Source organism: Monodon monoceros, unplaced genomic scaffold (assembly GCF_005190385.1).
Source record: "Monodon monoceros isolate NGI ecotype Baffin Bay Population unplaced genomic scaffold, NGI_Narwhal_1 Super_Scaffold_15, whole genome shotgun sequence".
NCBI classification, from domain to species: Eukaryota; Metazoa; Chordata; class Mammalia; order Artiodactyla; family Monodontidae; genus Monodon; species Monodon monoceros.
Window position 1 is genome coordinate 63,120,976 of NW_021703771.1, and position 16,584 is coordinate 63,137,559.

Below are 16,584 nucleotides of genomic sequence, written 5' to 3' on the forward strand. Positions count from 1 at the left end.
TTGCAAATCCAGCGGAGGCCTGTGGTGGTTTTTAGGGTTTTCTTTCTTTATGATTTCCCTTCTTGTTCTCCACAGTTGATGATTTTCTGCAGAAAAACGGCTGAGAAAAAGAACCTATTTCATTTCCAGTTCCCATCACTGCGATTTCCACATGGATGTGACGTTGAGTCCAGCTTCCGAAATGCCCAGGTGACTCACGCGGGGACACCCCGGGGCGGGGCGCAGGAGTTTCTCGGGCGTCTGGAGAGGCGGGGCGGGGCGGGGACGGGGCGGGGCGGAGCGCATCGGGCCTCCCGCGTCTCCTGCGCCCCCTAGCGGCAGGAGGCCACCGGCTTCGGGCGCCCGGCCCGCGTCACGTGACTGGAAAGTCCCTGGGTGGAAATCCCCGGTTGTCCGCGGGCGGTAAAACAGAAAGGGAAAAAAGAGAACTGGCAGTCTGCAGCCTTGGCGGCGGCCAAGTGCAACAAGCTAGGGGCCGCGGGGGCGGAGCGGCAAGAGCGGCCGCCGGGGAAACTGCGGCGGCAGCGGCGGCGGCAGCAGAGATCCGCACCCCCGGGCCGGCCCGCGAACTAGCCCCGAGCAGGGCGTCCATGGGGCGCCGCCTCCACCTGGCCCCGACCCCGACCGTGACCCCAGCCGGCGGTGCACGCCTGTCCTGACCTGGACTTGGAGTTTCTGCAGAGGATCGCGTGTCCCGAAGAGGTAACCCCCGTGTCCCTGTGCCGTCTCCCCCGGGCAAGGGCTGCGGGTGCGAGTTTGGCAGCGACCCGCGGGCTGGCTCCGTCGACCTGGCCTTGGTTTTGCAGGGTACCCAGAGGGGAGTTTGTTGGCCGTTTGTACCCGTTGTAGGTTCTGAACTGCTGAGAGTTGAGGGGGCCGCGCCAGATGTTAGGGTGACAGCCGGGATTCAAGGATCCAGCCAGCTGTTTCTTGCAGATAATGCAGAGAACTTGAAAGGCAGCTGCCTGCGGGGAGAGTCGCCCCCGGGGCCGCTTGGTCGCGGGTGGTCATTGGTGCTTTGCTCTTTGGCTTGTCTTTTTTGGAATCAAGCTCTGCATGCTTACGGCTACGTAGCCCTTGCAAACTGCTGTGGCCTCTTTCCAGATTGTTGTAGCACCAGCCCGAAGGTGTGGCATGTCTCAGGGGCAGCAAAACCCAGGGGGCGGGGAGCCAGGTCAGCTCAACTTCCCGGGGACGGCTTGCAGACACTGAGAGTTAAGCAGTGTCAGAGAAGTATGCGTGTAGCAGTGGGTAGTCGGCCTGCCTTTGGGGGCTCCAGTTTAGAGCATCTGCAGGCCCCTATCCCCCAGTCAGACTGTCTTTGTCAGTCGGGGTCGTCCCACATCCTGCCACCTGGCCTTTCAGGAAAGCCGTGGTATTAAGGAAGGAGCTCAGAACTTGTTGAGACCGCTTTGTTTTCAGTTCTCCCTGCCTCTGATCTTCTTTCCTTGGAAAGCCGCTCTGGTCAAGTATCTCAGGGCAGCCTTCTGAGAGAACCAGTGTTTCAGGGTCCTCTGGACCACAGCCCTAATGTCCCAGAGTATTAAACAGCCAGTTACTGCTTCAGTCTTGGTGGTCTAAAGTGCTTCTTTATTTTTTTTTCCAATTCTTTGTACTATTTTTGAATTTTTGGAGGGGTACTTTCTAAAAAGTCGATATTTGTTGATAAAAAGCCAATGAGGTAACAACATGAAAGAAATGTTACGGGTAATATTGTATGTCTTTGCATATAAGGACATTACAGTCATAGCTCAGAAATTCTTTATCACAGGTCAGATTATTCTTTAATCTTAAGTATGGAGAAGTCCAAGTCCTAGGCAGTTGGGCAGTGGGTTTTGATTTCTTTTAAGGAGGCAATTCTGCAGGCGGTGCGAGGCTGAACCTATGAGTGAGGTGACACCGGACTATCAAATGTTGACATTTGCACGTCTTGCCTATGGTTCCAGCTCTCACTATTTGAGAACTTTGGTGAAAGATCTTAGGTGAAGAAGAAGATAAAAGAAGAGTCAAAAAAGCAAAAAAGAGGCTACAACTAGCTTGTTTCAAATCTTCCTCTTGCCTGTCTGTTTCCTTGTGAGGGCAGCAGGCACTCTGCAACCACAGGAGTGGTGTTCTGAGATTAGCAAGGGGCAGGTGTTGGAAGACCAGGCTTCTCAGCAAAGCCCTGCCCCTGGATGGTGTGGGACCTACCTGAGCAGGACCAGTCCTACAGTTGCCGTAGATGGAGACTAAGGTGGTCATGTGATTTCAAGCCGGGGAATAAGGTTGTCTTTATCTTTAGCCTCAGCAACAAGCTGATGGTCAGGCAGTAGAAGTATGTGGTCAGGCAGTGCTTGCTGAGTGATGGATGGACAAATGAATGACATCGTGAAAGAGGCATTTGCATGCCACCAAGGGGATGTGTATGTGATCTTTTTGTCCCTTCGTTGTGTCTGTGGTCCTGCCATGATTTTGCCCAAATCCACCTGCAAGGAATATCTGACATCAAAGCAGAGATTACCATTTGACCCAGAGAATGACTTCTTCCAGGCATCATCCAGCTATCAGATAAGGAATCCTGAGCTAAATTCACCACCAGAAGACTCCTCAGAAGCAACCTCAGAGTCTTGTAGCGGCCCGTGAGAACTTAGACCGTTTTATCAATGACTTTGAGAGAGCTGAGACCCACCAGGACTGGCTTCTCTGTAATCTAGATTTCTTCTCCCTCTTACATTGGTTTAACTTCTTTCTCAGCTAGAGGCTTGCCCCGGTAAAGAGTATGACACAAGAGTGGGATTAACAAATGCAGTGAAACTTCCTAGGGGCTCTCTTCGTGCTCTGAAAATGTCTTTGTCTTCATCTTGGAAATTAGGATGGATGGCAAGGCACCCTACTAAGGGCCAGTGAATGTGAGCTGGCTCTCCACAAAGCTCTGCTCTGTAAAGATCCCACATTACATCATTCCATCATTCCATGCTGTTGGCATGGGTTGGAGATGCTGGGGTTTGCCCCCCTCCTCTTTCATTTGTCCTGAGTGGTCCCTCTGGCTGAAACTTCTTTCCTTGTCTGCTTCCAGACTTTTATTTCTTTCCACCAGTCGATTATGCTTGAAGATTTCAGAGTGAAGACAGGGTGCAAAATCCATCTGAGTGTTGGTACCTGAAGGACGATAATAAAATTTGGTTGACGGTTGAGTTGAAGTAATACAGTTAATTCTGTAATTATATAGAATATAATTCTGTACTTCCAATATCTCCTCTTGGAAGTATAGAATTTATTATTCTATTATTGTTATCATTATTCTATTTTTTATTCTGATGTTGTTAAGTTCAGTGGAGAGGTTCTGAAAGACCGCTGACTGTTTGCTCTTAAAATTGCAAAACATCTTGCTGGGAATAAGCTTTTTTGTTGGTTATAAAACATTCAGTTTAACTCTTTGTATATTACAATACATTTTACAAGTATACGCTTTATAAATATTTCTTTTGGGGTCTAAAGAGAAAAGTCCAATCAACAGCCTAGGTAGCAGCATAAAATTGCAGGATTTTTCGCAAAATATTTATTGTCTTTCCAGTATAGGGAGGGAGTGCTTGAAAGAGGTAAATCAAGACTTTGCCTAAGAGCGAGGGTTGCTCGGTGGTGCCGTTAGGAAAGGAGCCAGACTTGTCAGGACTACATTGTGCCTGTAACTGGCATTCAGGGCGCCTCAAATCCAGTGGCTGCCCCAGAGCGGCATCAGGATGGAGTGGGATTTTCAGTCGGTTACAAGGCACCATACCTGTTGCTGACAGACAGGCATGGCTCCCTGACAAATGTTACTGAAAACATGGGTTATTCCCCTCCTCCTCGTTGCCCACTCCTCGCCTTCCTTCTCTTGTTTAGACTAATCTTTAAAAGTGATGTAACTTAAAACAGTCCGGTGTGAGTTCATCTTTGGGGCCAGCTAGTATCCTGGGAGTAGAGGTGACTAAGATCTTTTGCCTACCGCTTAGGGTAATGACAAGATCAAACACTGGGGTTTCCTGCAGGCAGGTATATAGGAGTCATATCAAAGCCGATGGCATGGGGTTTTCTTTCCCTTCTCTTCAGGTGTTGGAGAGCACCATGGCTGAGCAACTCCTTCCTCTGGCTTTGTATTTGAGCAATATGCGGAAAGCTGTGAAGATAAGAGAGAGAACTCCAGAAGATATTTTTAAACCTACCAATGGAATCATTCACCATTTTAAATCCATGCACCGCTACACGCTGGAAATGTTCAGAACTTGCCAGTTTTGTCCACAGTTTCGGGAGATCATCCACAATGCTCTCATCGACAGAAACATCCAGGCCTCCCTGGAAAGCCAGAAGAAGCTCAACTGGTGCCGAGAAGTCAGGAAGCTTGTGGCGCTGAAAACAAATGGTAAGACCTGCTTTTGTCTGGGGGCCGGGGTAGCTCCCACCGGGCTGGGTGCCCATTTATTAGAAGGTAATAGCACCAGTCCAGATCGAATCTCTTAAGGCCGCAGGTACCTTAGTATAGAGATTCTATAAGGGGCACGTAACGAAAGCAAGCTTGTTTTGTGAATACTTTAATTAAGGATATTTTCTAGTGTATGTTAGACAGCAGAGCGCACTGAGGCTTTAAGAATGCACCTCTAGACACCAGGCACCTATTAAGTATATGTGTATGATATGTATGTATGACTTCTATATGTAATTCTTGCAACTGTTCAATCATCTGTGAAATACCTTCCCTAGCCAGTAATGGAAATATCAAAAGGCTTTAAGTTCAAAAGGAAAGCATTGTGTGAAAACTGGTAGCGTTTCCCACTGTCATTAGAAAATGCTTGTGATGATGGCCTTACACTTCTTGAATCAGTGACACATTTTATGGGTTAACCAGTGACTATTGTCAGCTCCTCCCTTACTTGGGTTCTGTTGCCCACAGTCCCATGATACGAACTAGAAAGATACTTGAGATTTTTAGTGCAGGTTTTAGACCTCTACTTCATGTTTTTTTTGGGAGTCCTAGTACTGTACTGCATTTCTTGCTGTCTGTGACTGTCTACCCAATGGCCGTTTATGACTAGTAGGTGTTTCCTGTTCTAAGCTTTACTGTTTTGTCTTTTGTTTATTTCCTTTAAGCAAGAGTATGCACATCACAGAAACATTCGAGCATACTGTTTAATGCAGATACAAAATTCTACTTTATAAATGTAGCGAATCATTACAAGAAGCAAGTAGACTGCTTATAGTCTTAAGTAAGGCCTTTTTCTCAAAAGGCTCCTGGCCTTAGATCAGTGACAATCCTAAACCATCCTGATCAAAATAATATGTCGAAGGGCAAAATTAGTACATCCTTGTTGACAGTGAGATGATAAGAACATCAACTTAAATAAATCGGTACATTCACTTTGGCCATTTTTGACTTGGGTAACTTGGCACGATTGAGGGACATGTTTTTTTCCTTTGGTTCTGGGAGTTAGCATCACCTTAACATCTTGCTTTTATTTTTGAAGGATAGATTCTTAGAAACATAGAAAGAAAACTGGGGCTATGTAGTATTTATGTTGTTCTTGGCATTAAGTCAAGTGATGCTTAGAAGTAGGTAATTATGTGAAGTCATCATCAAGGGGTTTATGTTCCTGACAGTTTGTGGTTTTAACTCTCTCCCATTTGGTTACAAAAAGATGTGGGAAAGTTGGAAAGAAGAGATTCTGCCAAATTAGAAATGTGGTGGAAAGAGAAAAACCGTATTATCATGAACTGAACTGAGATTTTAGGGTTAACTTGCTCTGGTTCCTTAAGAGAAAAAATTGAATATAAAAAGTAAATACTTGTTTTGCAAAGATAGGTCATTTAAATCAAGGATTCACACTACAAGCAGAACTACAAAGGCAAGTGCATCCTGATATCATTTTCTGAGAAGTAAGGATTTTTAGGCTCAGAATCCTTTTATTTCACCACTTGAAAAAAAAATTCCTTAAAATTCTGGAAAAGGAAGAAAAGATATTTAGGGGAAGGAAGGAAACAAATGACTTTTCCTGTCTGATTTTTATTAGCCCTTTTTTTTTTAAGCCTTCCCCCTATAGGAGCGCTCTACAAAGTCAATGGTCTGTTTGGGGAGGGGGTGATTCACAAGTTTGCATTTGAGGATATGAGACTGTGGTGAATGAGGAAGGGAGTAGGTGGCATAAAATTGAAACTTCATGTGAAAAATTCCAACGTCTATTGGCTGCAGCGATTTCACTTGTATAATGAGTAGCCCTATTCCAGCTCACCCTGACCACACCCACTTGGAAAGTCCAGGGTGCACTTCGCACTTTAAATGTCTACACACCAGAACAAAAAGTACAATAGCTGTTGCTCAATTGCTAGTCAAATAACTTAGCGCTGGGGAATTCCAGATGTTACTTAGGGAATTTTATGCTGGTGCATCTCAATAAAGAACTGAAAGTAAGCACAAGAAGAAAAAAAGCCTTATCTTTGCTCTAGATTTTGCAAAGGGGAAATTTCAACAGAATGCAGTTGTTGCTACATTTCTTGCCAAGACACAAGCCTTGAGCGATCTTTTTGGTTCATTGGTTTGAATGTTTATTTAGCTAGTTTTTCTAAGTGTGTAAATTGAACGGATACTGGCTGTGGATACATTTTTGAGGGGTTGTTGTTGTTGTTGTTTACAGTTGACTATAATTAAGATTTGATAAAATTTCAAATAGCTTTAATGCCCCGTAGAACAATGTAAGAACACGATTGAACTTTTCTTTATAAAAACAATTATGCACTTCCCAAAAGAGACTAAGGAGTTAACTTTTTTAATATTAAACAGACCTCCAAAATGTTTATTCTTTGGAGTTCAAAAAGCAATGCAGTCTCATGAATTGTGGATTTTAACCTATAAAAGTAACAAAGTGATAGAATAAAATTAGACCTATCTTTTCCTCAAAAGCCTCAAAATTCTTCAAGTGCCAGCCCTAAACACTGAATTATTTTCAAATGTAGACATCGAGGCCCTCTTTAAACTCTGAAAAAGGACTCTAATTGCTAACAGGCAGGTTCACACAAGGCATTTCTGGGGGTGGGGTGGGCAGGCAGTAGGTAATTCAGTCTTCTCACTCCCACTTTACAGACCAGGAGAGGAAGCTCCCAGGCCCCAAAGGCTGTGGTGGGATGGTCAAGTCATGTACCACTGAGTCATGGCCAGGCCGTCCCTGTCTAGTAAATGGAGCCAGACCAGCTTCCTGGTTTGAGCATGTTACCCTGGGGGTTCTCTCTCAGAGTCAGAGAGCAATAGTGCCAGCGTCTTAGCCAGAAAAGCAAGGCATGTTAGAAAGGAATGGACTTCAGAGATCATAATCCAATGTCTTCATTTCCAAAGAGGAAAAATACTCAGAGGTTAAGGAATTTCCCCCCAAGTTCACCTAAACTAGTTAGGGCAGAGCCAGGCTGGAACCAAGGGCTCCTGACTCTCACTCCCTGGTTCCTTGGCTGTTAGTATCATTCATGAAAAATAAGAGTTAAAAGAATGATATATGTTTTTTTCGTTAAAGCTGTCATCTCCTTGTGAAATGTTACCAGTTGGCCCTTCGACTAAGACATTAAACCACTGGCGTTTCTCACAAGCGCTATTGGGTCCCCGCATGGTAGCCGTAAGGCTAGTTTATTCTGTAAACCCCTGCTAGGCCTTGGATGTAGATTGCTTGAATTGGCTTCCCTTCTGTCCTCAGGTGACGGAAACTGCCTCATGCACGCTGCTTCCCAGTACATGTGGGGTGTTCAGGACACAGACTTGGTCCTGAGGAAGGCGCTCTTCAGCACCCTCAAGGAGACGGACACCCGCAACTTTAAATTCCGCTGGCAGCTGGAGTCTCTTAAGTCTCAGGAATTCGTGGAAACGGGGCTTTGCTACGATACCCGGGTATGTTGTGTTTCCTCATCCAGCATCTATTGACGGAGCTCCATGGTGGCAAAACAGTACCTTTGGCCAGTCCCTGCTCTCAAGGAGCATGTGATTTGCCGGGTCACATGAACTTGGCAAAGCAGAGTCAATGGAAAACACCAGAAACCTCCTGTGGGATGGACCTGAGGCTCTTGTCGCTGCTGGGAGGCTCCAGGGCAGCAGCTTCCCAGCTGGGGAGTCATTTTAGAATGATCTTTCTGATCTCGGGCTTCCCTGTGGTGTTTTAGTTGTTTTTCAGTTTGATTGCCCTTCTCATGCTTTACTGAGCCAGCCAATCAAATTCAGACGGGTGCCTCCCCATTTTCAGTCACAAGTTTGGGATTTTTGTGCACATTTGGATGAGGAGCGTTGACATTATGCCTCATTAGGGATTTTTTTGAAAGCAGGTGCTGTCCCCATCCTCCCCTACTTTAGAGTTTGCCTTGTAGTGGAAAAAAGTAAGGGAAGAAAACCAAAGTGGGGACAAAAGGGTGATCGTTTAAATGATAATTTCAAGAAAAGGTAAAAGCAAGCTGAGTGATACAAGTGATAAATTATAGAGTGAAGCCAGAATTGTTTTTTAGTGCAGACTACATTCAATGATTTCCTTTCTGTCCCCTTAGAACTGGACTGATGAATGGGACAGCCTTGTCAATATGGCATCCACGGACATACCAGTGGCCCGCAGTGGACTGCAGTATAATTCACTGGAAGAAATACACATATTTGTCCTTTGCAACATCCTCAGAAGGCCGATCATTGTCATTTCAGGTGAGATGCCTGCTGATGGCTTATCTGTATTTAAGTGCTTTTCAGCTTTAGTGCTTTACCTCTTAGGAAAACCCATGCTACCAAAGTTACAGGAGACCACAGTTAAATGGAATCTGATGAAAGCCGCGGAGGGCCTTATCTTTTCTTTCTCTTTCCTTAAACAGACAAAATGTTGAGAAGTTTGGAATCGGGTTCCAATTTCGCTCCTTTGAAGGTGGGCGGAATTTACTTGCCTCTCCACTGGCCTGCCCAGGAATGCTACAGATACCCCATCATTCTCGGCTACGACAGCCAACACTTTGTACCCCTGGTGACCATGAAGGACAGTGGACCTGGTGAGAAAACTGAGCATCTATTCACATTTGTACTTGCTGGTAGATACTGGTACACCCCGTTCCTCCTGAACATCAGCGTTTGCTCTTTTGCTTCTTATTGAAAGTCTCATTTAAGTATATTAGTTTCATTTAAATACAGTGTTCTGTCAGTTGTTTAGCAACAGTGATGTAATAGCAGTCATCGTAATGCGCCCCCAACTTTTTGTCTATAGTTTGGGAAGCTCTTTCAGCATGTTAGTGGCAAGTAGGAGATAATGTATATTACTGCTGCCATTTCTTAATTAGCCCCGTAATACAGTGCCTGGCATGGGGCAGGTAAATGTCTGGCAGGTTAGCTATTATTGTAATAGCTTAATGAGGAACTAATAAGGCACTTTACAAATGCTTAGGTACGTTATTTTATTTCATTTCATCTTCACGGCATCCCTGTGGATGCAGTAACCTTATAGTACAGATGAGGCACTTGAAGCTCAGAGAAGTTCAATAACTTACCTGATGTCACAGAGATGGATGGTAGCAAAGTCAGGACTCGAACCCAGGTCGGTCTGGTTCTGAGTGTGGGATTTGACCAGTAAGACCTACTGCCTCCAGGCTGCTTAATGTGCTGTGGGCGTCCTGGAAACCATGTGGGGGTTTTTTGGTTTTTTTAAATTTTATTTCTTTTTGGCCGCATTGGGTCTTCGCTGCGGTGCGAGGGCTTCTCATTACGGTGGCTTCTCTTGTTGCGGAGCACGGGCTCTAGGTGCATGGGCTCAGTAGTTGTGGCTCACAGGCTCTAGAGCGCAAGCTCAGTAGTTGTGGCGCACGGGCTTAGTTGCTCCGCGGCATGTGGGATCTTCCCGGACCAGAGCTGGAACCTGTGTCCCCTGCATTGGCAGGCGGATTTTCATCCACTGCGCCACCAGGGAAGTCCCAGCCGTGTGTTTTTTATTAGAGTTTAGTACAGTTTGTTTCCCCATTTGATTTTGTGGCTAGATAATACTTTTCCCCTCTGTAATTGTATCCTTTCTGCATTTTCAAAATGTAGTTGTTATATATATGGCCTCACACATAATCTCATTTAGTAGAATCATATTTTGCTGATGTGTTATTTTTTTCCCTCAGAAATCCGAGCTGTTCCACTTGTTAACAGAGAGAGAGGAAGATTCGAAGACTTAAAAGTTCACTTTTTGACAGATCCTGAAAATGAGATGAAGGAAAAGCTCCTGAAAGAGTACTTGATGGTGATAGAAATCCCTGTTCAAGGCTGGGACCATGGCACCACCCATTTAATTAACGCTGCAAAGTAAGCAGTTTGTTTTTCGCTCTATGCTTTGTCATCTTTAAGCTGCTGCTACCCTAAAGACCAACAGTAAAGTTATTTGAAGCTGGTTTCCTCCAGCGTGAAACAAGTTTAGGGGCTTGTGTGTGAGTCAGAGACAATCACTCCAGGTAGCACTAACTTGGGTTTCAAATGGGAACAAGTAATTTATCCAAAATGATTTTTCTGCATATCTGGATGCTGAGTGTCAGCCCTGTGGCTTTAAAAAGTGCGTTCACATCGAGGATGGGTTTTTTTTTTTTTTTAATTGCCCTAGTGCTAGACTAGCAAGCGAAAATTCTTAGAGACAAAACACTCATTCTCCTGGCTTCTGGGTAAGGCAGACACACCAGACGCAGACTGGGCTGTAGAATGTGTTTATGTGGCAGGCACGTGACTTGGCCGCATGGGGTGGGGAGGAGAGACCCAGAGTACAGGTTGTACAGGTATCAAAATTGTAAACACTGGCTTGATGATAAAGAGATGCCCATTTCCTAGAACTTTGAAATGCACAAGACCGAGAAGGCCTAAGAGAATCGGTTTCTCAAAGTGGAGATGAACAAGTTACAGAGTCAGAAGTCAGTATGTAACGCCTGATGGTGTGTCTGCCTCTTAGTTACTGCTCGTGGCGGTTACCGCTAATAGAGACCAGGTGCACGTTTAAAATTAATAAAGTAAATTGATAAAGAAAAATACAGAACACATTACAAGGTAGTTTGTACTATAAAGTAAGCTCTTCCCAAATGAATACCTTGAATAACATTTCACTAGAAATTTGGTCTCTGAGAAGCTAGAAAGTAAAAGTGACTTTTTCAAAGAGGAAGAGGGTAATTAAGTGTAGAAGCAGCCCCTGAGTAGCCCTTTCTTTAGAATTATCTATAATTTGGGCTGGACCAAAATTAATTAAATAAGACTGATTCTCAAAATAATGACGTCTTCTCAACAGTATTGGACTGTGTTACGTTAGAGGTGCAAAGTCTTCATCACAGGCTGCATTTCAGTGAATGGTTATGAAGTTATTACCACAGTCCGCGTTTTAAAAGTTTGCTCTATGATCTAGTGGTGTAAAGCTGTGTGTGTGTGTGTGTGTGTGTGTGTGGTCTCATGTTTTTTCCTTGTGGTCTTTAGGTTGGATGAAGCTAACTTACCCAAAGAAATAAACCTGGTAGATGATTACTTTGAACTTGTCCAGCACGAGTACAAGAAGTGGCAGGAAAACCACGAGCAGGGGCGGAGAGACATGCACCCCCAGAATCCTTTGGAACCTTCCGTCCCCCAGCTTTCTCTCATGGACATCAAATGCGAAACGCCCAACTGCCCTTTCTTCATGTCCGTGAACACCCAGCCTTTGTGCCACGAGTGCTCGGAGAGGCGGCAAAAGAAACAAACCAAAGCCCCAAAGCCCAACTCCAAGCCGGGCCCTGAAGCGCTGCCCCGCCTGGTGCTCGGGGCCTCCCGGGGGGAGGCCTGGAGCCCCGAGGAGCCCGCCGGGGGTCCCCACTCAGCCCCTCCGACAGCACCCAGCCTCTTCCTGTTCAGCGAGACCACGGCCATGAAGTGTAGGAGCCCCGGCTGCCCTTTCACCCTCAACGTGCAGCACAATGGCTTCTGCGAGCGATGCCACAACGCCCGGCAGCTTCCCGCGGGCCACCCCTCGGACCCTGCGCAGCATCTCGACCCTGGCAAGTGCCGAGCCTGCCTCCAGGACGTCACCAGGACGTTTAATGGGATCTGCAGTGCTTGCTTTAAAAGGACTACAGCCGAGCCCGCCCCGAACCTCAGCTCGAGCAGCCCCCTCTCCTGCCACCAGCGCTCCAAGTCTGACCCCTCACAGCTCGCACAGAGCCTCTCCCCGCACGCCTGCCGCAGAGCCGGGCCTGAGGCTCCCTCTGGCCACCGCTCCTCGGCCGCACGGACTCCAGGGGACAGGACAGGGACAAGCAAGTGCAGGAAAGCGGGCTGCATGTACTTTGGGACTCCAGAGAACAAAGGTTTCTGCACGCTGTGTTTCATCGAGTACAGAGAAAATAAACGTGAGTGAGAGGATGGGTTTCACCCCTGTTTCAAAACCCCTCGTAGGGCTTCCCTGGTGGCGCAGTGGTTGGGAGTCCGCCTGCCGATGCAGGGGACACGGGTTCGTGCCCCGGTCCAGGAGGATCCCACGTGCCACGGAGCGGCTGGGCCCGTGAGCCATGGCCGCTGAGCCTGCGCATCCAGAGCCTGTGCTCCGCAACGGGAGAGGCCGCAACAGTGAGAGGCCCGCGTACCGCAAAAAAAAAAAAAAAAAAAAAAAAAAACCCTTGTAGAAGGCAGTTTGCCCCTGAAATTCAAGAAGGGAGCCCTTTCAAGAAAGGGCTGTGGCGTTGAGTGTGCTTTGCGTTGGGGGGACAGTCACAGTGGCTCTGCCGGCACACCTGGAAGCAAAAGTACAGAACAGCATGTTCCAAAACCCACAAGAGCCCTGTGGGCAGAGTTCAGAGAATTTGTTTTTATAAGGTCATGTGGTGTAGTGTTTGTAAGGTAGAATTTAGATGAGACTTCTTTTGAAACTCTGGCATACTAGAGAAAATTCAAAACCTGATGAGTGGTAGCTGGAAAGAGAGCGGCCTTCACTGACGTCGTAAGAGTCCATTTGTGGTTTTTGAAATCTCAAATTTGAAAGAAGGATGGGCACTTAATGTCTCTGCTTGTTCTGTTCCTGTGACCGACCAGTGCGGCCTGTTCCAAAGGGAGAGATCTGTAAAGTCAAAGATGTTTTTATTATAGTATTATTTCTGTTGGTTATTTTGCTAGGTTTCTGAAAGGTTGCTCTCGTAGGTAGAGCGCAGCTGGTCTAATCTGTATTAGGAACCTGTCTGTTTCCCTGATGTCAGCATCTGTCCACTTGGTGAACCGTACGTGTTACTGATGAGCCTCTGCTCTCTTGTAGATTTTGTCCCTGCCTCAGGGAAAGCCAGCCCCACGGCCTCCAGGTTCCAGAACACTGTCCCCTGCCTGGGCAGGGAATGCGGCGCCCTCGGAAGCAGTGTGTTTGAAGGATACTGTCAGAAGTGTTTCATCGAAGCTCAGAACCAGAGATTTCATGAAGCGAAAAGGACTGAAGAGCAGCTGGTGAGACATCTTGAGGGACGTCCCCCTCTCCTGTGGGCCCCGCCTCCTTGCCAGAGCAATAAGCAGGCTTTCTTCCCTGCTGAGTTCCAGGGAAAAACCAGGGGAAAAGTCAGCCTGGCCCCCAGGGCTGGAAGCACAGCAGTTCCTATTGATTTTCATGGCCTAAGTTTACTTTAGGTTCATTTTAAGAAGCAAATAAAACCAGCCGTGGAATAAAACCCGTTAAAGCCTCCGAAAAGCCAAACGGCGATCAGAGACTTCTTGCATTTGTAGCAGAAGTGCAGACTTTCTTAAGTAATCCCCTTATTATGAGATGGAAGGAAAAGGCAGAACATCCCAGGTGCCTCCACTTACTGGCATATAAGAAAAGCAAACATTCATGGATAGATGCCTCTCCTACTGGTTGGAGGGTGGTAGGGAATCTGTCTAAATGAGGGCACCTTAGTATTAATCCGGACGGAAGCGAGCCGGGCCAGCCTTTGCCGGCCTCCGTGTTAGGGATGGTGGTTCCACCGGGCCTCCCTGGGGCCAGATCTGTTTTCTTGGGATGGGGAGGAAAGGTCCTTGGAGGCTCCCGTCCATAGACCGCCCCCTGTCCGCTTGGTCAGGCAGGTGCCCTTCGCCACACCCAGCCCTTTGTAGAACCCACACCGTCGGATGAGATGGCACCGTGTGGTCCCTGAACAATGAATGTGACAGTGGTTTTCTCTGCTCTCTCCACCCAGAGGGCGAGCCAGCACAGAGACTTGCCCCGAGCCACCCAGAGCACCTCCTGGTCCAAGTGCACGCGGGCCACCTGCAGGAACATGCTGGCCTGCTGCAACCAGGAGCTGTGCATGGAGTGCCAGCACCTCGGCCAGCGCGTGGCCGCCAGTGCCCGGCGGCCCGAGCCCGTCCCTGAGGAGCCCCCCACGCAGCGCTGCCGGGCCCCCGCCTGTGAGCACTTCGGCAACGCCAAGTGCAACGGCTACTGCAACGAGTGCTTTCAGTTCAAGCAGATGTACGGCTAACCTGACCCAGGGGGCCAGCCCCAGCCCGGAGGGGCCTGGAGCCTTAGCCCGCGTGGCGCTGTGCTCCCAGCGCCCCGGTGCCACCCGAGGGTCCGGCCCTGCACGGTGGGCCAGGGTGTCTCTGAGCAGGGCAAGAAAGAAGCTCTCGGTCACCGGCCTGGAATCTGAGCAAAGTGTGTGACTGGCCGCGGGTTGTGTGGGCTTCAGCCCGCGCCTCTCCTTCCAAGCAGGCGGCCAGGAACCTCATGGACTCAGAACGCGTGCCAGGACTGCTGCCTCATCTTTAGAGAAAAGGGAAAAGACGCAGGTCAGGTGGGCTGGGAAACTCGGAGCCAGTCCCCCTGCCCTCCATCAGCATTTCTCGGAGATGGGGAGCTGAGGCCCACAGGCCCTGTGCCGGAAGCTCGGGAAGCTCAGGGATAACGGGCAGGCTCAAAGTGCCGGTCGTTCACGGTTTCGCCCTACCTGCGTCGTTCCTTCCCCACGGACACGGCAAAACCGTCCACAGACTGTGATGCTGAGGCTGCTGAGACTGAACAAGTCCACGGTGAAAAGCACACCAGCTGCTCTTTACAATATGCACCTTGTAAGACCCAGAATATTCTCAGTGGGCAGATGTGTAACTCTTTTGGTTATCACTGTCTTTACTTCTAAAGCTTAACTTGAACTGAGGTGAGCATACACCTGGTTACACATATAATGGCCCCTTATGTTACATATGAGGGAATTTTGTTTGTTACGTTGCGCTGCTGCCCTAGAAGTTTAAGTAAGAAGACTGACTGATAATAATAACCTATTTTCTGGTTGTTGTAGGGGCAAGCACGACTCGTAGACACAGCCCGCCTGAACTCCACCAGCAGACTCTTGTGTCTGTGTAATCACTTTATTTATTTTATTGCAAACTTTAAGGTTATTTAAGTGAAGCTGTTCTGGTCTGCAGAAATTGCTATACTGTCTTCTTGAGATAACATACTGGCTTTCGGTCATGTTATAGACACAGCAAACTCCTCACCACAGTAGGGGAGTCGACCTTTTCCACACATTTTGGAAAGAAGAAGTCGCATCGCAAATAAATTCATTAAACTCTCACGCTTCCTCGTGAAACTTTGGTCAGAGCCACTTCCCAGCCCTCTGATGAGAAACCATTCTCCACAGTGTGTAGATGCTTCTGCGTATCCTACCTCCTTAGAGAGACGATTGGGAAGGAGCGGGGATGAGATTGGAGAAGGTCACGGGGAAATCTGGAGCCTTTGGTGATGGTTTTGTTTGCTGTGTTAATGCTGTGTGCTGGGGTGCAGGGCAGTGACCTTGTGGCCACCTTAGCATTGGGACAGCACAACCTTGTAACCATGAGTACGAGGAAATTTCTTTCTGTCCTTGGCCTGCAGTTTCTCTGTGTGTTTTGTGTTACTCTCATACTTGTTCTAGAAAAAAAAGGAAGGGAAACACATTGTCCCCAGAGGTAAAGGCTGCTATTTTTGGGGGGGGGTCTGGACTTAGAACCTGAAAATTTTGGCAATCTGTAACTAACTCTCCATAGTCTTTACTTGTCCTATGTGATGTGTTTTCCCCTTGAGATACCATAAGCCTTTTTCCTTGACAGATCTCTTTATAATGTCTTTCTAAAGATTTCACATAAACTTCAGTGTTTTCATTTAGTTCTTTTAAAGTTGCTATTTTAATATTTTGTGTATCAATATTTTCATTCTTAATGTGAATAAATGGGATTATTTATACTTATTATAGAAGACATTTGAAATTTGCACATTTAGTTGTCTCTGATAGAAAACTGTTGACTCTCTATTGGCTTTCTTCAAGTTTTCCTAAATTTAAATGTAACTTTTCACAGAAGTCAAGATTAAAAAGTAAATTATTTAAGAACAAATGTTGATGTTTTCTGTTTACGAATGATGAAAGAAAAAGGCCCCAATATTAAGACCACACTTCCCAAACAACTTTATTTCAAGGAACACCTGGGCAGGGGGTACATCTCTCACCCATAGGTATTAAGAGAACTTACTGTTAAGGGTAAGGCATCTGGTTTAACAGGGAAAACATGGAGGCCCAGAGGGAAGTAGGAAAGATGTGCCAGTGCCTGTTACCTGTGCTCCTCTGAAGTTTCCTGCCCTCAGCCTTAAGTACAGAGAGAAAAGACAAGGG

General features: G+C 47.0%; 1 protein-coding gene across 3 annotated transcripts; it reads left to right on the plus strand.

Annotated features, from left to right (window-relative positions):
• Window positions 1-430: 430 nt before the first annotated feature.
• TNFAIP3 (TNF alpha induced protein 3) lies at window positions 431-16,297 on the plus strand. Of its 3 annotated transcripts, XM_029223995.1 has the most exons (9): window positions 431-702; window positions 4,069-4,378; window positions 7,686-7,876; window positions 8,521-8,668; window positions 8,833-9,003; window positions 10,108-10,288; window positions 11,432-12,336; window positions 13,233-13,414; window positions 14,140-16,297. In XM_029223995.1, the coding sequence occupies exons 2-9, from the start codon at window positions 4,084-4,086 to the stop codon at window positions 14,422-14,424; spliced, it is 2,358 nt and encodes a 785-aa protein (XP_029079828.1). In that variant the 5' UTR covers window positions 431-702; window positions 4,069-4,083; the 3' UTR covers window positions 14,425-16,297. The 3 variants fall into 3 exon arrangements, 2 of the variants coding, with proteins under 2 accessions (XP_029079828.1, XP_029079827.1); XM_029223994.1 differs by lacking the exon at window positions 431-702 and having other exon boundaries at window positions 3,281-4,378; XR_003793723.1 differs by lacking the exons at window positions 431-702; window positions 14,140-16,297 and having other exon boundaries at window positions 3,281-4,378; window positions 11,432-12,923; window positions 13,233-13,411.
• Window positions 16,298-16,584: the final 287 nt, after the last annotated feature.